The sequence below is a fragment of the Epinephelus fuscoguttatus genome, linkage group LG6 (genome assembly GCF_011397635.1).
Source record: "Epinephelus fuscoguttatus linkage group LG6, E.fuscoguttatus.final_Chr_v1".
Lineage (NCBI taxonomy): Eukaryota > Metazoa > Chordata > Actinopteri > Perciformes > Serranidae > Epinephelus > Epinephelus fuscoguttatus.
The window spans coordinates 10722580-10743951 of NC_064757.1; the positions used below are offsets into that span (position 1 = coordinate 10722580).

The 21372-nt window shown below is 41.1% G+C and overlaps 1 protein-coding gene across 2 annotated transcripts; it reads right to left on the minus strand.

Moving 5' to 3' along the window:
- Positions 1–702: 702 nt before the first annotated feature.
- LOC125890997 (poly [ADP-ribose] polymerase tankyrase-1-like) lies at positions 703–16367 on the minus strand. 2 transcript variants are annotated; one of them, XM_049579965.1, is made up of 28 exons: positions 15718–16366; positions 14837–15061; positions 14483–14578; positions 14051–14087; positions 13705–13780; positions 12207–12227; positions 10465–10559; positions 10309–10375; positions 9778–9964; positions 9506–9627; positions 9121–9212; positions 8669–8747; positions 8381–8552; positions 8035–8114; positions 7534–7679; positions 7011–7176; positions 6609–6828; positions 6221–6330; positions 5807–5995; positions 5327–5573; positions 5107–5189; positions 4760–4880; positions 4441–4538; positions 4014–4088; positions 3711–3816; positions 3327–3513; positions 2144–2300; positions 704–2015 (listed from the first exon to the last, which is right to left on the minus strand). In XM_049579965.1, exons 1-28 carry the CDS (start codon positions 16166–16168, stop codon positions 1929–1931), a joined length of 3792 nt encoding a protein of 1263 aa, XP_049435922.1. In that variant the 5' UTR covers positions 16169–16366; the 3' UTR covers positions 704–1928. The 2 variants fall into 2 exon arrangements, with proteins under 2 accessions (XP_049435923.1, XP_049435922.1); XM_049579966.1 differs by lacking the exon at positions 12207–12227 and having other exon boundaries at positions 703–2015; positions 15718–16367.
- Positions 16368–21372: the final 5005 nt, after the last annotated feature.

The following is a 21372-nucleotide window of genomic DNA, read 5'->3' on the forward strand; positions in this document are numbered from 1 at the left end:
TCATTATATTTATTGCCATGTAAGTTAAGAAAAATACTAAATTACAATTAGAGACAGTGTCTAGAATTTAATAACTTCAGTAATAAAAACGTTAATTTAGTATCAGGGAACATCCAACTGGATTTCTAAGGTAAAAGTTAACTATTTTTGCACAACCATCACCCCAGAAAACCTGAAAATTATCAGTAAGGTAAGAGTAACTCACTGTGTAGTAAAAACTGTTTAAACGTAGCTGTTTAAAGTAGCACTAATGCCTATACTACATCCTATGGATGGAATTGGCATAAATGTCATAGTTGGTAATCTAAAGTACTGTTAGGTCCAAGCCTCAATATCAGAAGGGCAACTTCTCTCTGACTTCCATCTCTGGCATCCAACAGCCAGTCAGTATTGCAAAATGTTGGCACTTCCCTTACAGCACCAGTTAAACCAGCACCACCTGGCTGTGGCTTAATACAATATATAGCCATGAAGTTTACTTGTATAGGAAAATTAGTGGATTTGTTGACATTTCTTCCATTACACTTTTGCTCAAATAACTACCAAGGTCAAATAATACTTGTCTGGTTCCATATGACGTCAGGTTACATCAAAATTCATCAACTGTGCTACTACTGCATCAACGAAGCTTTAATATTTTCATCTGCGATAACTTCTTGGGTACAGTTAAAAGGGAAACTAAAAAACTTCTTACAGAAATAGTCATACACACAGAATTTTGACAATTGTATAATGAACAAACATGAGGAGCTGTTAATGGGACATTTATTAAAAAAAAAAAAGTTGGGAGAATCAAGAAGGCATGAAAGGAAAATCCATGTCATTTACAGTTGAACTCAAACATACTGTTAAACAGCAACAGTTATACACAACCATTTACACAACCTGTACAAATATTTTTTCCCGAAAATTTGCAATTTAAATTCAAAATAACTTAAATAGGCTTCTATGTAAAAGTGCAAATCCTTACGCGTGGGATGTCTGTGAGTAAGACCATGGTGACAGAAAGGGTGCTTTGTTGAGTTCACTGGCTATTGGGTGTTAACTTGTAAGGCATCACAAGCACATTTCAATGTTTACTGACTCTACTGTCTTGAAGCACAGTCATATATAATGCTTTTAATGTACAACATCCACGCTTTTAGATACGATTGTGTAATTATGATGCCTTACACTGCATTTCAGCTTTGTTACTGAGCACGTCTTCTCATACAGATTGATATTGTAACAACAATAAAATAGTCTCAACTTTTGTGATTTGACAGAGAGCCCTTTCTCTATCGAGCACGTCCAGCCCTGAATAAAACCACTAAAAACATTACAGTTCAGTGTTTGTAGTGATGTTGGGGTGAAAGTTCAGAAAGTCAGCATTACAGCATAGCAACAATACACTGTTACCTGTTTGGTAGTGTTCTAAGTTAGCATTAAAATCACAGTTACCAGAGGCCATTCTATACAGGATGAGCCCGGATGCGGTGGGGCAGTAGTAGTCCACAGGTTTCAGGCTTTGACAGTGAGACAGTGTGTGTATTTGTTTGTGTAGAGGTGAGGGGTCGGTGATTCTGCACAGTCACAAGGCATGAGACAACAAAGAGTGGCAAACTGTTAATGCTGATACTTCAAAGTCTCTACAAGCATCCTCCTGATTGGTGAGGAGGGGAGGGGGAAAGAACTAACCCACGCACGCTATTGGGCCTTACATGCTTCTGTATTAACATGCAGCCAATGCAAAAAAAGTGTGTCATCACCATGGGAAGTGGAGGATTATACAGCATATCTGCTCATGAAGCACTGGTCACCATGGGTTCTACTGGACAGGAGACTGGAAATGTGTTTGGTAAATAAAAGGTGTTTAGGCATTTGCAACACAAAGGAGAAAATAACGAGCATTGAGTCCATGTGTGTGAGTGCGTGTGTTGTGAAAGTAACTATGACTTCTGTTCAGCTCCTGCAGCAGCCTGGGCTGTGCTCTCCGGTTTAAGGATCTGGTAGGTGATGAGGTACTCCGGGTATGCCTGAAGGAAAAATATAGGAAGACATCAGCCAACATTAAACAGAAAGTGTTTCATGTATTTTTTTCTTGTGTTCAGCCTAAACAGGATTTAGGGAAATAAACTTTCCACACATTGGTTTTTGCATTTACCTGCTCTCCTCTGTAGATGACGTACTCAGCGTAGGCCAGGCCGTTAACACTGGGTCGCCCGATCACTGAGTGGTGTCCTGGGGGGGCGTGGGCCATCTTCATGGCACTGAACTGTAGGAAGGACTTCCCTAGGGTCACTCGGCAAAACAGCATCTGCCTAAGAGGGCAGGGAAGAGGAACCAGGTCAGACACAAGTGTCCCACAGTACTGTATATGACACCTTTACTTTGATTAAGAAAAAACAGGTACAAAGTAAAGATGTACCAGTTTATCAGCTGAACAGTGGTAACTGCTATTGACAAATATAGTGGCAGAGGCCAATGTTTTTCTGTTGTATTACATCGATTTTGCTCAGACTAAAAAGCAGGGCTCAAGGCTGCCCTAAACTCTCTATCAATGCATCAGAGAACGCGCCCTAATGTTTCTCTGATGATGTTACATTGTGAACAACAAATTGGTGTTAAAATCAGCAGGAAGAGAGCTAGTTGACGTTAGCTCAAAGCAGCTGGCGCCCCGAACTAACTGCTGGCGGAGGTTGCATTAAGTTACGATATGATGCGTTCAAGCTCTCTTCAGTAAAATGAGTCATGGGTCGGTAAACTGTAATGCTCTCATGTGGTGTTTAAATGAAATCATGTAAAAAGGTTTTTTTTTGGGTGAGAAACTTGAGCAGATACAGTTGTTTGAAGGAGAAATTTGTTGTCATCTTCACAGCAATATAAAATAGATATTAGAGAGGGGATTACCATATATTACATTTAGTAAAAAGGCTTTTGAGGCAGTCATTTAAAAAAGTTTTCCATGTGAAAGAAGGTTATTTTAAAGGTTGTTTCATAATTGTATATGATTGAGTGTATGCTCATTCAAAGATTCAAAGAAGTACAATGGAGGTTTTACTTTAAAACAGTTCACTTGTTTTTTTTTTTTTTTTTTTTAATTAATGAAGATTTCTTTGTTTCCCTGGCACAGGAGGAGAAATAAAAACAAAACAAAACAAAACAAAACCCCACCAGTATCAGCTACAGGCCAAATTGTTATTTTGAACATAGGTTACCAGCCCAGATTTTTGCAATTCTTGCATCCCTTGTACAAAGTAGTTTTACAACCTGAGCATCTTTTAGTGTTTGGGTTTGAAACTGCAGTTAAACTTTGATAGTCATGTTTGATGTCAAGTCACAGTTACCTGTGGCACAGGTAGCAGGATCGGTCTTTGTGCGTCGGGCAGCCTGTGCCTCCACCGATGCCGTAGACATACTGATTGCTCTTTGACGAGTTCTCGGCAAAGTAGATACCTGCTCCAAACATCCCTCCTATGTAAGCGTGGCGCTCATCGAAGCCTTTGTGAATGATGGCGTTGATGAATGGGGAACCTGAAGGAAGACGTGACGACAGTGGCAGAATATTATATATAGTAACTGCCATGTAGTGTTTTACATGATTACAAGTACATGCCTGTCAGAGTAAGAAACTAAAGCTTGTAGAATCTTTAAATAACAACTCAAAATAGACAAACAACGCCCAATGCTGAAACAAAGCAAACAGATGGTGTGACAGTGGGTGTGGTTACCGTGAAACAACATCCGCTCATTGTGATGGTTGTGATTCTCATCTGCGATTTCCTTCTGTCTGTGGGTGTAACGTTCTCTCAGCTTCTTATTTACCACCTTCTGAATCTGTGGGGCAAAACATGACACATATCACACAAGATGTCAAGTCTGCTTTACCATAAGAGACAAATGCGTACTCACATCCATCAGGTCAGATCACTGTTATCAATTTTCATTAATACTAAAGAAACAGTTCCTATGAAAGCTGTTCAGTGTTGTGTGGGTTATCAAACAGACAGTGCAGAGAGATTCCTGGTTCAGACCTTGATGATGTTATATCTGCTGAACACACCACCAGCGTTGCCTCCATCTCTGTGCTCTCTGATGGTGCTCTGCAACTGAGAGACACACAACAAAACATATATTATTATAAACTGTTAATAAACTATTGCTTTCCATGAGCATATTTTTGCTGTTGCTTCTCAGTTTATTAATTGAGGGTTTTTACCAGCCATGTGCAGCAGCTGCACTAAGCACCCACATTGGATCTACACATTTTGCTACAATGCAATTATTTAAAGTGCCTTTATGTAGGAGTTCTACGCAAACTGCTGTAGACAGTCATAGCAAAAAAGCATTTGCATAGTTATTCAGAACCTGTTTAAAATCCATAATTCTGACGATTGCCAGAAAAATACTGATCACAGAAGTTAAAACATACCCTAACTAAAGACAACAGACTGGACTCACCTCTTCCTCCACTGACTGGTATTCCTTGTCATCTGGTGCCAGGTCTATCAGGATGGTGCCCTGGCTGGCACAATGGAATGTCAGGTAGGGGTTGCCACCTGAAAAACCACAATACAGTTAATCATTGACTCTCAAGTTTTCACTTGTACGGCATCACAAGAACATAGGTTTTCCCTGTGGAGTGCCACCTTTTTCCTGACTTTGCTTTTGGGTTTAAAAATGTTTCATTTTAGAGTTAAATAACTGACTGTTGCAGACAGCACAGCATGTTATCATTCCTCTGTGATTCTTAAGAGAGAAACATTGGATGCCTCCTTACCCTGCTGGCCGCCCAGCAGCCTCTCAACACCCTTGATAAGCTTGTGTCGGTGGCCATAGGCATTAATTCCAATCTCCTTCAGCTCCTCGTGACCCATGTCAGCCAGCACATCCAGAGTGATCTGGAAGAAGGAAATAATATGGCAAGTCGAGAGGTTTATACCAATCACTAAAATCAACTCAGTATTGTGCTGTTGGTCTGTTTGCTCCAACTACCAGCTACTTTAACAAACAACCAGACGGCAGAGTTGTACAGAGCTATTCTATGATCGGATTAGGATCGACTGATTGACAGATATCAAACACAACTACCGCATGAGTGTATTGAGTGTTTTTGAGATAGCTGACCTGCTCCCTCTCGAAGATGTCCCTCAGGTGCTCCAGGCCCAGGCTCTTCATAAATTGACTTATATTCATGTCCAGCATGGTCACTATGGAAAACAGGGTGTTGAGAGTTACATGAAAAATAATTCACCAATGTCACACACTCACATTTTCCTTATAAAAACAAAACAAAAACAAAGTTTACACCTTTAGATCAGTATTCAATATAATAAAATAAACTTACTCTCCCCTTCCTTGCGGTCAGTGCCTGTGGCTCCATCTGCCACTCCCGAGGACCCAGAGGCAGCGGCAGCAGCCAGCTCAGTGAGCGGTCCGGCCAAATTGTCTATGCTGCTGGCGGCCGACAGACAGGATGGTGTGGAGGCAGGGGAAATGACTGAGGCGCTGACCACTGTGGCCTGGGGCTTAAAGCAGCTAGGTAGGGCGTCTGGTGGCATGGCGTCCATCAGCAGGGCCCTGATATCATCAGCCTGCAAGGATGGCCAAGAAAAACTAGCTTGAAAGGAGCCCGATTTAAGTTAATTTATTCTACATTCTCTTTTCTATTATTCCACTAAAGTGAACAGTTTGGGGCCCTCAATGACCTCAAACAACAACAACAACAAGAGAACTACTAAGTAAAAGATGTTATGATGTGCTGTAATATACATCATCTGCCCACCACTTATATTGGCCTAAAAAATAATTTCACAGTAGCTTTTACCGTGGCCAGGTCCAGGGCAGTCTGGCCCTCCTGGTTCTTCATTGTGGGGTCGGCTCCATGAGCCAGCAGCAGCGCACAGAGCTGTGTACGACCCTTTTGGGCTGCCTCATGGAGGGGTGTGAAAGCCCATTTGTCTGTAGCATTCACACACGTATTGTACTTGATCAGTAGAGCTGCAATGTCCACATGCTGTGAGCAAGAGAGGAGTTTAAGAGTTTAAGTCAGTGTTGTACTTTGAACCACAAAAAAGATGAAACTGAAGTTGAATAAAACAGACAATGAACTGTTTTCCTTATAAATTTTGTTGGTTAGTTAGTTTCTAGTAGCTTTAGGAAGTTTCAATGTATAAATCAAATCCCACAGGAACTGTATTTGATTAAGTAATGGGTTTGTGTATATGTTGTAGAGACTGACCCCATAAGAAGCAGCATTATGAAGAGGGATAAGGCCTCCTTTGTCCTGGGCGTTGACATCAGCTCCATGCTCCAGCAGATATTCTGCCACCTCAAGGTTGTTGTACCCAGCTGAGGAGAAGCATGAGGAATCACAGCATGTAAATGTACTTTTATTCTTTAACACTCTGCATAAGTACTGCATTTAAACTCCTCTTTTTAGAACACCCAAAGCTCAGCAATAAAAAAACATAGCTAGATAAAACTAAAGCACATACAGCATCAGTGACGATGTTGAAAGCTTTTAACTTTCCACACTTTCCAAGAGGGAACTAGATAAAAGTTCAAAAACCTTTCACATCAGGATTGTGTTAGTACCAGAACCCTGTCAAAGCAGCTAGTATTGATACCTGCAAGGTGGAGTGGTGTGGAGTTGCGTCCCTGTGTGTCTCTGCAGTTGATGTTCTCAGGGGAGCAGAGTTTTTGGACTCGGGCCAGGCAGCCCTTCTTGGCAGCGTCCAGTAGGGCTGCATCACCCCTAAGCAGGTCCTGGATGTCTGTGTCTCCATCTTTCACCATGTCCAGCGGCATGTTGCCATCACGGTTCTTCTTGGATGGGTCCGCTCCATGCTGAACAAAAGAGTTCAAGTTTTTTTTTTTTTTTTTTGTACATTATTTTACATAGATGTTTAGTATATAAGACTGTGTGGCTTCATGGTGAAATGATATATTCCCCCTCATGATCACCAACCAACATAATAACTAACACAGGACACAAATCCATGTAAGTAATGCACGTGACAGATCCTCACTTTGAGCAGCAGTTTGCAGATCTCATATTTGCCTTTAGCTGCAGCCTCGTGAAGCGGGGTGAATTTCCACAGGTCGGCTACATTGACTGAAGCTCCGTGTCTGACCAGCAGCTCAGCCACTTCATAGTGACCATAGGAGCATGCATTGTGGAGTGGAACCAGACCGCTGATGGAGTGAGAAACACAAGTGAAAAACTTCACGTTAGAGGCATGTATGCCATCTTTGTACTTCTGTCTACTGCAAAATAAGCTCTTAAACATGAACAAATTAAAATGTTGGATTATGTCACTCTCATACACTGTTTGGCTTTCTACTTTTATATTGCCTTTGGGGAGTCTTGCTTCTGCTTTATTTTGTTTGTCAAAGCACTTTGTAAACTCTGATTTTAAAATGTGCTATATAAATGGTTCTTTACTTCACAGAAAGCAAAAAAAGGTTCCAAAACTCTGAACATACTTGATTAATTTATTCCATTTTTATATAACCCACAGATGGTTAAGATGACGAAGTTTAAAAACTCACCCTTTGTCTTTGGCATGGACATCAGCTCCATGGTGTAACAGGTATTCAACGACAGCCACTCGGTTGTAACCAGCTGCAAAGTGGAGAGGAGTAGAGTGGCGGCCCTCCAGGTCTCGGCAGTTTACATTCTGGGGAGTGCAAAGTTGCTGCCAAACAAAGAGACAGTATGATAATTAGCAACTCAACTGAGTGGCATAATAACAGGTTTACAAGACAATTAAAATGGTGCCTTCACTGTTATTTGTAAACCATTGCTGCTTTTATGAGTGTGTGAAATGTCTGTGTTGCAAATTCTTCAAGATAACAAAAAACAGCCCCAGTATACAATGATTTTATTATAACAATGCATCTCTGTGTAGCAATGTTTGCTGCTACCAAATTTCCAACTGAAAATAGTCTCCAATTAAACAAACAAACAAACAAACAAACAAACAAACAAGACAAACGAGGTACCACTTCTAAAACCTAGTACAAACACTACAGGACAAACAGTGAACTTACTTGCACTGTATCCAGATCCCCTGCTTTGGCTGCCTCCAGAAATCTGTAGTCTACGTCAGAATTACGTGTGGGAACATTTTCTGGAATAAAAAAAAAATAATAATAATAAATTATATGAAATCACTTCACAACTATTTAAAACTGGTAAATCTGAAGACAGATTTATTAAAGAGCCTTGCAACAAATTAATTAATCCGAGCACTGAAATTCACTCAAGAGATATGTTTACTTCAGACTAAAAAATCTGCCTTAGCTTGGGCGAGGATATGAAATATTGTTTAAGTGCATTTTCATTCTTGAAATTTAAAAAAAGTTAAACATTCACAAGCATGGTGAGTGCAATTACCATTAAGAATCTGTTGCACGGCCTCGTTACCCATCTGGGCAGCGGTGAAACCCTGCAGGGACACGATGGAGGGGTCGGCCCCGTAACTCAGCAGCAGCTTGCAGGTCTGAATGTGACCAGCCAGCGCAGCTCTGTGAAGAGCCGTCTGACCTAATGTGTCCACAGCGTTAACCTGGAGTTAGAGACGGTGAAGTTTCAGCAGCACATACTTTTAATCCTCCCAGATGACTTTAATATCATTTTATATTGATGGAACAGAAGAGAAATGTAAAAACAAAACAGACAGACCTTGGCTCCATGTTTCTGCAGCACTTCTAGGATATCGTTGTGAGCTCTCTCAGCAGCAACGTGCAACGGTGTCATGAAGCTGAAAGACACAATGGACAGGAAGTTAAAACCTTTTCTGCCACTATTTCTTTTCTTCTGAGGACTTAAATGTGTGTTCAACGTGCAGTTAACCAGTTTTTTCTATGTGGGAGACATCATCTTCTCACCTACAAACACAAGTTACACAAGCCTGACTGTAAAGTTTCTAATTAATTTTAGTTTATTTATTTGGTTGTTTGTTTATTAGACAGGCAAGTCTAGTGTGAAATGGGGAAAGAGGATGACATGCAGCTGCAGAACGGACTACGCCTTTGTACGTAGGGCGACCACTTTACCAGGTGAGCTAGTGGGCATCCCTAGTTTTTCAGTTCTAAATAAACATAACATATAGAAATTGAACATTGTGGACTTACTCTTTGTTCTTCTCGTTGATGTTGGCACCTTTACGCAGCAACAACTCAGTCACCTGCTTCCTCTTGGGATGGGGAGAAGCCACAGCACAGTGCTAAAATACACAATACAAGATTAGTGCATTGGAATATTGACCTGCCAGCATAGGACAAATGTTTTGATCTAAACCAACAGCAAATCAAATACAACTAACTCGTTGTACATCATTAATCATACAGATCATTGCTGGTAAGATAACTTTTAATTCATCAGGTGAAGTTTATTTAGATTCAAGATCAGAATGAGCTCCATCTGAAGTGTTTAAGCAGAGATTGTAATTTCCCTACTGCACCCAAATGTAAAAGTGACCCCGAGCCTCAACTATGAGTAGTAAGACTTGATTCTGACCAGAGCTGTCTCGTTGGTCTGAGGATGTTTGAAGCTGATGATCTCCAGAGCAAGTGTCTTCTTCACTTTGGCCATGTCTGCCTCCCGGGCTGCCTGCAGCAGCGAGTGACCTTTGAACTCATCTATGCATGGAAGAAGGGGTAGTAAATGTAAAATAAAATTTCTTGACTACCAACAGCTTAAGCACCAAACCTATAATATATATTGTGTGAGTAAAAGACTATCATCATTGTGTTTATACATGTCTGCTATGTGAATGACAAATAACTTACAGGTGAGTCTTTCTTTAAGCTCTGGAGTGGGGGCCATGTCCACAGCGCTCTTGCTGTGACAGTTCAGCAGGGTGGGGTCGGCTCCGTGGCTCAGCAGTAAAGAACAGACCTCCACTCGGTTCTTGGACGCTGCCTCGTGGAGAGGAGTGAATTGCCACAAGTCCATGGCGTTCACACAGGCTCCGTGCTGTAGAGGGAACAGCACGTCAGGGCACAGAGTGTGTGCAGAGGGTTTGCTTCCCAGATTTCAGTACCACACATAATAAAAACACATCTAAAAATGTGATTTAAGTGAATCGTAATCCCTAGCTCCTTATTCTTTCTTTACTAGTCTTTACTAGTAACACATGCCAGCAAACTGACAGGACAGGATTTCCAATAACATACACTCACAGCTAAGCACTGGGATCTCATCATCCAAGCGTTAACTCTTACAATTAGACTGTTTATGTGTGCACATATATGCTGTCACATGTTCAATGATGTCTCAACACAGGCAACTTTGAACCCGAAACCTTCTGTGGATCTTACTTTAAGCAGAAGCTCAGTGACCTCAAAGTGGCCGTAGGAGCAGGCGTTGTGAAGGGGAACCAAGCCACTGCAGGGAAAAGACACTCAGTTTAGTGTCATGAATTAGAAATGGAAAACAGACAAAGTGTTGGTGTGTTTCTTCTGAAAGTGTCTCACCCTTTGTCCTTGGCGTGCACATCAGCTCCATGCTGGAGAAGGAGCTGGACGATGCGGACCCGGTTGTAACCGGCAGCCAGGTGGAGGGGCGTCGACTGTAAGAGAAGATGACTTGTTAGCACATGCAGATCACTGACTGGTTCAGTGTGTGCTGCCTTCGATGGCCACAGGAGCAAGCGGCTGATTAGGGCCAGAAGCATTGTGCTACGGCAGGCTATGCTCGGTGAGTTGCAGATGAATGGTGGATATGATGATGCAAGGTCAATGGAATTTGTGGGCAAATCCAGCGACAAAAATTCATTTGCCGTTGATACTGTGTCTGACCTGAGTGAGTGACAAAAAGCAACTTCAACCTTAATACTCATCTACCTCCACTGCAATTTGACAATGCCAGCAAAATAAAAAATATTCTTCTTTAGTCTGGGGGGTTAAAATTAAGTTTTATGAGGTTAGATGGCAAGAAAAAATGGCTAGTACAACTGTTAGACTATTAAATTCATATTGGTTGCGCAGGAATTACGGCTGGGTGATGATAGTTTGTTCCTTGATTTGTTAAGTCCTCTCTTTTCTGTTAGAATATAGGGCATTCAGGTAGTCATTTAGCCAAATAGAAACACAATGTGGCAAAATGCTACTTCTCTAATTGCTTATCATTGAGTTTTGTTTACTAAATATTCAATTATTTTGAAGTGTCTTTACTTAAAAGGCTAAACTTGTGGCAAATACAATGGATTCAGATTTGATAAAATGCTATCAAACCCCAACCGTAATAGGATGCAAGGAAGCTACAATAAGCAGGCTGAGTGTTTGAAAAAGCACCTCTGCAAGCTATTAGAGGATCAAATCAAATGGCCTTTTTCAGCCAAGGGAAAATAACTGTTAGTCTAAGCAAAGCTGCAAATTCAACTTCAGTGGCATTTATTTTCTACTCAAAAGTCTAGCTCAGGTCAAGCTTACAATCAAAAAGGGGGGATGTATCATTCATTTCAATTTCCATGCAGTGATACTAATATAAATCCTAAAAAGCCAACAGTTAGATCTCAAGCCACAGTGATTAAAATCAGATGGACGAGAGTTAAATCATTGAGGCATCGTTCAGAGTGGGATGACACGAGCAATCAAAAGCAATCCAAAGTCATTACCATGGAGGGTAGCATAGCACTTAAATGACAGGCGAGCAATGTAGTCCATTCATTACTGCATACCAACTGTTCCCACAGGGAACGTGATGTAGACACAAATTTCACAGACACATATTTGGGATTCGCTTAACAAAATGCACAGGGCAGGCCTTCAGGCATGCATGAGTAATCATCGAAAATAAATCAATATGAGTAAAATAAAAGCCAAATCAGATACTGACTGAAGAGCAAGTGATTGAAAGTTGGAGAAGTGTGGGTGAGTGTGCAAGGACAGGACAGACGCTGAAGAAAGCAGGCAGCGGACATTGTGAACTCCTCTCCAAATCCAAAAAAGATGAGTCGTCACCATGGCACCAACCCAACTCGCTCACTCCCTCAATCACATGCCACTTACACACACAAACACACGCGCACACACACACAGAGGAGCATCAGGGTAAGGATACATGAGTGACCCGTACACCCAGGTCCATGATGTGCAATTAACAAGTGACAGCCAGCTTATTGGTCAAATAAAACAATGGATTAAAAAGAAATAAAATAAAATAAAGAAATCACAACAGTGCATCAATCAAGTGGCCGTTATCAAGGTCAACTTACCAGCATTTTTTGGGATGTTGACTGATCGACAAATGTTGCCAGAGTCACACGGAAAACAAAACGAAACAAAAATTACAAAATGACAGTATCTTTTTTTCACAGCAATTCTTCTCTTCCTTCTCAAGTCAATGAAACACAAGCCCTGGTTATTAATCACCGTTTGATGCGTCAAACATGGTTTGAGATTAAATGTGACACTTAGGCCAGGGAGTAAGTGGCTGAAGGGAAAGTGTGACTTCTCCTCCTTGGTTTTCTCTGTGTCTTTGTGAAAAGGCAAGGATTGGTGAATGGTGCCTGCTGGTTAAATCTCAGACCAAATCTACACTGGCGTACTGGCTCGGATCATGCAAACTCTAAATGCTACTATGAAAGAGGCAGGGAAGGAGTAATACTTTAACTGCTGTGGAAGAAAATGACGTTAGGAATAAACGCAATAGGCAAGTGCTGATATACCGTTAGTCACATGGATTTTTAAGGCATATTGGTGTTGCTGATAATGCTTTCTGTGAGTTATTTACATAAGTCAGATAACTATTCTGCCAGATATGACAGGAATACTTCAATTATTTCTTAAAAAAACAAATATACATGATGGACAAAGACAGTGGAAGTATGTACATTAGTGCCTGACATGATGGGGGAATAAAATGCAATTAGCAATGCTAAATACTGACTTGAGAAAATACGGGCAAGTGCAGTCCTCCCCCACAAAGAGGAAAAATATCAATAAAAACGCCATAAAATTAAGGCCTAAAATACAGTTTCATGATTTAAACACTGCTTAGATTATCAACAAGTTCTAATAACATGGACTGAGTTCAGAGGAGACACTAGATATTACACAGAAATAAACCTACATAGACTTCAAGATCACAACTAGCCTTGCTCCAGCATCTGGCATGGAAAAATGATTATGGGGAAGAAGAGACAATGATGCTGTCGAGACACCTGAACCAAACATGTTGAAAAATGATTAACAAAAACACTAAACTGTAAAGAAAAGGAATGGGTTGTGTACTTAAATTCCAGAAAATGAATGTAGACTCAACTAGCCTGACTAAGTCGATCGGACTGTTGTTGGTTTTCATGGTGAAAAAACACCTGATGGGTGACCACACACACACACACACACACAATCACAAAACCTGAACTGAAAACTTAAAAGCTGAACCTAGCGGATTAATGAAGTTGGTAAAATGAAAGTCAAGATATTATAACAGGAGCCAATGGACTCCAAGGATGGTCTGAGGAGAATCACACATGCATAATTACACAGACGATTGTCCGAGGCAAGGTGGTCCCCATTAACACCTAATCACATAAATCCTCTTTGCGTCTGCACCACACACAATAACCCTGCCATAATAAAATGGTTAATACTTTTCCTCATACATCATAAACTCAGAAATCTCACTGTTATTTTTTGCCAAGAATTTTGAAAATATGGTAAAATGTTTGCACAACATGTTGTATGGTGTGGTACTAGTGGCTCATTTACCTTGCGGCCATCACTGGCATGGCAGTTAACATTTAATGGAGTCAGCAATGCCATCAGCTTTTCTTCATTTCCACTCCTGTAATTACATGGTTGGAAAGACTTGTGTCATTAAATATTTCCCATGAACATCAGTATTCACTGTGCTTTTAATGAAGATTCAATAATCAAAGGTAATTCTGCAGACTTTAACAGATGGTAAGACTACAAACTACTTCTTGAGCTGGTCAGATTAAAAGTTGTAGATCACGTGTACATTGCAGATGTATACTCTGATGAACAGAAAACTACATAGCTGTTTGGACAACAAGAAATATGTTCTATACTGACCAGTCAGATGGATACTCACCTTGCTGCTTCCAGAAGTTCATCCTTCTTGTATTCACCTTAATAAAAATAATCATACAGATTAGCAGTAGGCATGCAAAACACTTCCCTTAAAGTTTAGCCTGTGGTGTAACTATTTGTGGTATGTAAGCTATTACCAGAACTACCAGAATTAAGTTTACCAGTTTGTACTCTTAGTTCAGGTGGAATAGTTGGGGTATAAGTAAAGAGAAGACACACTTAAGGCTGTTGACAAAGTACCCTTCTGAACTTTACAAGGGACAGTATCATGTGTATCTTCTCTTGTGGGAATGCAGTCTATCTAACTTCACATTTTGACTAATGGTCACATTTGAGCAGCTTTATTTAGTCCTGTATTCATATGTCACTTGCTGTAAAAGCGAGGGTTAAATACAATGCAAATGTAAGAGATAAGCAGATGAGAGGCACTGACCAGTGAGAACAGCCTTGGCTGAAGGGTCAGCAAGATCCAAAGCAGATTTTCCATCAGTGTTGCGGATGTTTGGATCAGCTCCATGTTGGAGTAACACTGAGTGGGCGAGGAACAGACAAAGACAAGACTTTAATTTTCTCCCTGAAACATTCCATGTTGCCTCACCCAGTACACTCATCATGTTTTAATACAGCTAAGTTGGTTACAGCAAAGAGGTTGACACAACTTCAACACAACACAGTCCCGTCAAACTTTTCAAGGCAAAATTACATCTAATGACACATAAGACTAGAACGGTCTTCAGAAACATCACAGGTGTGCCTGTGCTTTAACATAATCTACAGTCATCCTTACCAATGCAAACATCTATCTTCCCCTTGATGGCAGCCTCGTGTAACGGTGTGTAGTTCCAGTTATCTCTGGCGTTGGGGTCTGCGCCCTGACACAAGAGGAGGCTGACAACTTCTGCATGGCCGAAAGAGCAGGCATTGTGCAGGGGGATTAGTCCTCCATCATCCCTGGCGTGAACATTGGCCCCTGTCTGCAAAAGGTGCTCCACCACATCTTTTCTGCCAAAACCTGAAAGAGGATTAAAATGCATTTCAATTTAGCTTTTCCTCAATATTGGGTTAGAAGTGGTGGACTAACTAGCTTGCCAATACCATCTATAACTGTTCAAAAATACTCATAACTGTAGGATTCAGATCCTACAAGACTTAATTTCTACTATTAAGTTATAGGATATTATCTTTGGTGACGCACTGAAACATCAGTGTAGATGCCTGCCAGCCACGATTCACATGACAGCAGGCACTACATTCATTTTGTTGAGAACTTGTGCTACAGTAAAGATAACTGCACATATGTAACGTAAACTCGCAATGTGTTGCAATTTAAGATCAAATAACATTTCCTTAAAAGTGACAGTAGCTAAATTAGAGGGCGTTTTGTGTTGTCTTGCTCTATGTTGTGAAGGTGTAGCTAAATTCGTCAGATGTTTACGGATTGTTTATCAAACTAAACACAGCGTCACATTAGCTAGTTAGCAACACTACGGTGTTTATTCATACCAGATGGATTTTCTTTTGACCTTATCAGGAGTGCAAACCACCAAAAATAACGTTTAAAGTGAACACGTCGACCAAAATACAACATTAGCAAGCTAGCCGTCTCAGTATGATAGCTAATGTTTAACAACATAACGCTGCTGTAGCGTTAGCTTAGCTCATCGTTACCCGCAGCGAAGTGAAGGGGAGTTGATTTTCGACCAGCCATGTCCTTCGCGTTTACATTCACCGAGTCGACAAGTCTCTTTACTCTAGATACGTCTCCGTTACGACAGGCCTCGAACAACTCCCTGAACGCCCCGCCGATGCCGCTGCTACCGTCAGTGGGACTGGCAGCTCCGGAGCCTGGGCTTGATACGCTGCTGCTGCCGCCGCCAGAGGTTGTCGTGGTGAAGCTTGCGCTGCTCGCTAGGACCGGGGCGGTCAGGTCTGGGGAGGCCAGAGCCATCTCGATCCCTCCGCTGCATTCCCTCTCATTCTCCGGGGGTCCGACAGCCGAGGTCAGCAGAGCCATCGGCGGAGAGGCCGGAGGAGCGCCCGACAGAGAGCTGTTTCTTGGCGGAGACTGTAATGTATTCTGCTGTTGTTGCTGCTGCGAAGAGCGACGAGACACCGCCATTACAGCAGCTCTCAGGCGACAATAAAAGCAGCTCCTCCTTTCCGGTGAAAGTGGTTGCGTTTCCTGTCAGCTGTTTACTCTCAGTGGAGGCTGGCTGCGGATGAACACTTGATTTCCTTTCTAATTTATTTACACGACCATTTGGATCTCAGAAATCCAGAAGACATAGAACAGACAAAGTTTTCTGCCAGCACTGTGAGCAAATGTCTGTCACAATTCAAACAAAAATAATACTGGTCAGCCAGTTGGTGGCAGTCTGATATGCACGTTTGCATTTTTAGCCTAAATATTTCCCCATTGCCTCAGAAGTAACAAAAACACAAATACAGTGCAATTTATAGCTTAATCATGGTGCTACGCTGGCTATTTAATAAATAAACCAAATAATAATAATAAACCAAATGGTGTAAGAATGATGATGGGAAATACATCATGGTGCATGGACAGAGATTATAGTTTTTTTTTTTTATTTCGTGACATACAGCAGCTTAATTTGCATTTTTCTGTTCTTGAAGGGAAAGACCAGATTTTTTGGAGTGGGGCTGTCTGGGGTACTTACCCATCGACAGCATATTTTATACAATAAATGCCAGTCTGCAGGCTCCCAGTTTGGAAAAGCAGGTTGGATCCTGACATGGAAGCCAAGCAAAGTACTGCTGTGGATGGGGGCAGCAGTAAAACACATTTCAGACACCTAAAAATACATTATCAGTTTAAGTGTATGCTATATTAAGAGTATTTCCCCTGCTTTACCCTAATGTCAGACAGTGATTTCCAATAGGAAAATGAAGCTGTTACATTGTTCTCTTCAAAACTGGGGGCATGCTGACTTTACATTTACTTACTTTTACTGTATGTAATACACTTGACTATGGATAAGTACCCTATACAACCCCATTAAAAAAAATCAAACTATCCCTTTAAAGGCTGCCTAACAGTTGACAGAGCTCTGTGCTTCTTTGACTGATTTAGGTAGTGAAATGAGCAATTAATGCCTGTTTGGGCGTCACACTTCTATGACTATTTATTGTGTACATATCTTCTCTTCTTTTTAACCTTTATTTTAGGATTTTCAATATAAAACAAATGCTCAGCACATCACTAACAACCCAGTCACTCTTTCTTCATTGGTAGAAAAACAAAAAACAAGTCCTAGGACTTCAACATGACTAGTAAAATAAAATACATATACACAGCGACAGAGGGGGTATACTGCCATTCAGTTAGACCATTACACTTCACTACCCCTGAGATACTCAAGTACAGGGCTCAACATTTTGACAAATATTTTAATCTTATTCTTATTAGAGAACTTTAACCTTTCTAAATACAATACATTTAGATAATATCTGCTTATCAAATGTTCGTGCACTGTCTGACTTCCACTTAAATGTAGAATGTTTCCTAGCCACAACCACCAAATGAAATGGCCTGATTTTCATACTTGTCTGCCAAAGGCAATACACTCGTGGCTCCTGGGACAGCAACTAGTTAGTTAGGTTCCCAGTTCTTCTCAGTGGCATTAGAAAAACATTCAAATATACTCTTCCAATAACTGACTAATTTCTGACAAGTCTAAAGAGTGTTAATGTCCCATCTACCTCTTTACACCAACTGCAGAGGGGGAAAACATCAGGGAAAATCTTATGCATCCTGTCTTAGTAGTATAGCCAAGGCACTGTTTTAAAATTAATCTAATTGTCTAGAGTTAACTGAACATTTATGCACACTTTCAAGACTCCTCCCAAATCTCATTGTCTATCTCTTCACCCAACTCACTCTCTCAAGTCTGCTTAAATGCATTTGTATTGACATCAGTATGTCTTCGTATAAGCTGATAAAAGTAGGAAACCGCTTCCTTACAAGGATTAAAGTTGAGAAAAAAAATTAGAGACATTTTTCCTCATAAAATCATGGATTTGCGAGTACTTGAAAAAATTGGACATGGGATATTATATGCTCTCTGCAACTGTTGAAACGATCGTGTCCATCAAGGTATAGAGCACCTATGTCTATGATACCTTTAAGAGTCCAGTCTGTGAAAACTGAATCATTTCAGCCGGTGACAAACCAGTGTTTTGGTGTTTTATGTGTAAATTGATTTGCTTCCAGATTTCAAAATGCTTCCAGATTTAAAAATGAAAATGAAAACTATTACTGTAATGTAACTTTGCTTTAGCAGGGCTGTTAAGAAGGGCAAGAAAACAGGTCTTATTACAAAGAACGCGCTCTAGTGATAGCCCAACGATAGCATTTATTTTCCCAGCCAAAGAAATATGGAGAGTTTTCCAGAATTCTTTGTTTTGCTTAACTGGGCAATGTTTTTCTGCCAGTGAACCGATAGATGATCCTCTGTTTTTTTTCTTTTTAAGTGAAGCTGCTGTAGGTTTTTTTGGAAAAGAACAGTTTGCAGACATTGCTCATTAACATTTGCAGAAATGGGCATCAACTCACTTTTTTCCCAGTTGATTACAAATCCTGAAATCACGCTGAAGCTATTAATAAGTGAGAGCAGTGGAGGTCTTGGTATCTCTGGGCTTGACAGATACAAGAGGATATCATCCGCAAAAAGGGAAAGATGTGGAATCCTGTGACGCTCTATTGGAGTTATTTCAGGGCTCTGTCTAATACTAATTGCTAGTGGCTCCACCATTAATGCAAATAAAAGAGGGGGGAGGGGGCAGCCCTATCTAGTTCCCCAATGTATCTCAAAGGGGTGTAAGATGCAACAGGGTGTGAATAAATCACTTCTATTTTTTAAATGAGGGTCCAAAACCAAATTCTTACAGTATATATAACATATACTGCCATTCAACCTGGTCAAAGGCACGCTTGGCATCCAATTATATAATTGCAGCTATAATTGCCTTTCCCATATAGAATATTAAACAGACGATGCAAGTTGAACAATATGTGCCTCCCCAGCATAAATCTAGTTTGAGCCGGATGTGTAATGGTATAAATAAATGTTTTGAGTCTGTTGGCTAATATCTTTCCAATTATTTTAGTCTCTTTGAGGAATGAGATAGTAGTGTGCTCAAGGACTGGTCTCGCTGTATGGCCTATCTTTACTATTCCTCCTCTTCGTTATCGGACATCAGGAGCTCCAAGTTGGCCGACTCTTCGCCATCATTGTCTGCATCTCCTTCAAGGATCACACGGGCAGCAGCGAAGCCCAAGCATCCTTCAGAGGCAGAAGCAGGGGGTCTGGTGCCTCTGCCCACCTCAGTCCAGGTGTAGCGTCCAAGCCTGTGGACATGTTCGCTAGCCCCTGCTGCACAGCTGCTTCACACAAGTGGGTCTCCCTCAGACAAGCTAGTCTGGCGGGCTAGCCTGCGGTGAAGCAGTTTACGGGGGGAAACAGCGCAGTGGATACACTCGTCAGTGGATGTTAAGGCAGCCTGAGTGGAGTCCCACCTAGAAATTTTATTGCCACAGGGACAAAGCTTTGGGCTTTTCACGACTTCACTGGGGATGTTTACTGTAGCCGTGGTGAGCTAGCAAGCATGTTGACGCTAGTGAAACCACAAATTTGCTTACTAGCTTGTGCAGCTACTGGGCAAAAAGGAGGGAAAATATCGCTATTTTCTCTGCTAGTGCAGTGATACTTTCCTGAGGTATTGCTATCCGATGTGAAGGTATTGCTTAGGAGGTATTTTGCTACCTCTCGGAATTGCTAATGTAACCTGTTTTAACAAAAGTGTTGCTACTTGTATTGCCCAGCCCCAAGTACACTTGCACCTTTAATGAGCACAGCTCCTCCAAATTTGTACACTGTTTAATTTCATTGGTAATGTGTATTCTGATCTTGCCACCACTAATGATTTGGTTAATTCCTTCAACTCCATGTGCTCCACTTCCTTAGATCTCATAGCTTCTGAATTAAAGATCAACCTCTAACACCAGAATACAGCTGTGGTTAACTGAAAACATTTAAATCTGTAAAAGGGAATGCAGAAAAGCTGAATGCAGAAGTCAGGTCTCCAGCTTCACTTTGCTGCTATGAAAGAGCAACTACTCATTTACAGCAGGATGGTTAAAAATGCAAGATCTCACTACTACTCTGATCTTATTTCCGCCAATCGACACAACCCCAGATCCCTATTCAAGACTGTTGACCAGTTACTAAACCCAGCCTATCCTTCTGCTCCTGCTGACTCTGACGCTGACTGTGAGAACTTTCTATTGTACCTTGTTGGTAAGGTGGAGTCGATAAGACTTGGAATTACCCCAAATGCCACCTTTTTGGACATTGACCACCTGCATTGTGATTCCCTGAGCTCTTTTTCCCTCATTACTCTGCCAGAGCTCCTAGAAACCATGTCGCACATAAAAGTTTCAACCACCCCTCTTAACATAATTCCAACAAAATTGTTGGTGACTGAATTGCATTGGGCCCCATTTGCTTTCCACTGTTAATAGTTCACTGTCTACTGGTTGTGTCCCAGATTACTTTAAGACTGCTTGCATCCAACCAGTCCTTTACAAACCTGGGCTTGATCCAACCATCTTAGAAAACTATTGCCCAATCTCTAAACTGCCTTTCATTTCTAAGATTGTAGAAAATAATGTATCAAAGCAGCTGTTTGCTGCTGTGGACAATAACTGCATTTTGGCAAGTTTCTATCTGGTTTTCCGCCAACATCACAGCACTGAGACAGCCCTTCTTAAAGTCACCAATGACCTCCTAATGAATGCTGATGCAGGCATGTGCTAAATTCTTTTAATGCTGGACTTGAGCACAGCCTAGATAGACTGAGGCACTGGGTGGGTGTATCTGGTACTGCCCTAAACCAGTTTGCTTCATACTTGTCAGACAGGAAGGTTTGCGTGTCCATTAATAATGTTATGTCATCCATTTCCAATATTTAGTACGGTGCGCCTCAAGGGTCAGTCCTGGGTCCTATTCTGTTTTCATTATATATGCTCTATAGGACTCTATGTGTTATCAAAAACTGGATGTCGCTAAATTTTCTTCAGCTCAATTCTAATAAAATGGAAATTCTTGTAATTGGCTCACAGCATATCACAAAACAAATACTGCCATCTATTGGTCACCTGTCACAACATATAAAGTCTGTTGCAAGAAATCTCAGTGTCACATTTGATAGTAATTTAAGTTGCCCAAAGTTAACCAAAACCAAGAAGCACGATCACATCACTCCAGTTTTAGCCGCTTTACATTGGCGCCGTTTGTTTTAGGA

Bases quoted from the DNA above. Each gene is read 5' to 3' on its own strand.
- LOC125890997 (XM_049579965.1), bottom strand. From the start codon at position 16,168: ATGGCGGTGTCTCGTCGCTCTTCGCAGCAGCAACAACAGCAGAATACA. The intron at 12,228-13,704 runs GTAAATGAGCCA...TTTGTCGATCAG, and splicing joins ATGCCAGTGATGGCCGCAAG to TCAACATCCCAAAAAATGCT. The intron at 7,177-7,533 runs GTGAGTTTTTAA...TCACTCCATCAG, and splicing joins GTCCATGCCAAAGACAAAGG to CGGTCTGGTTCCACTCCACA.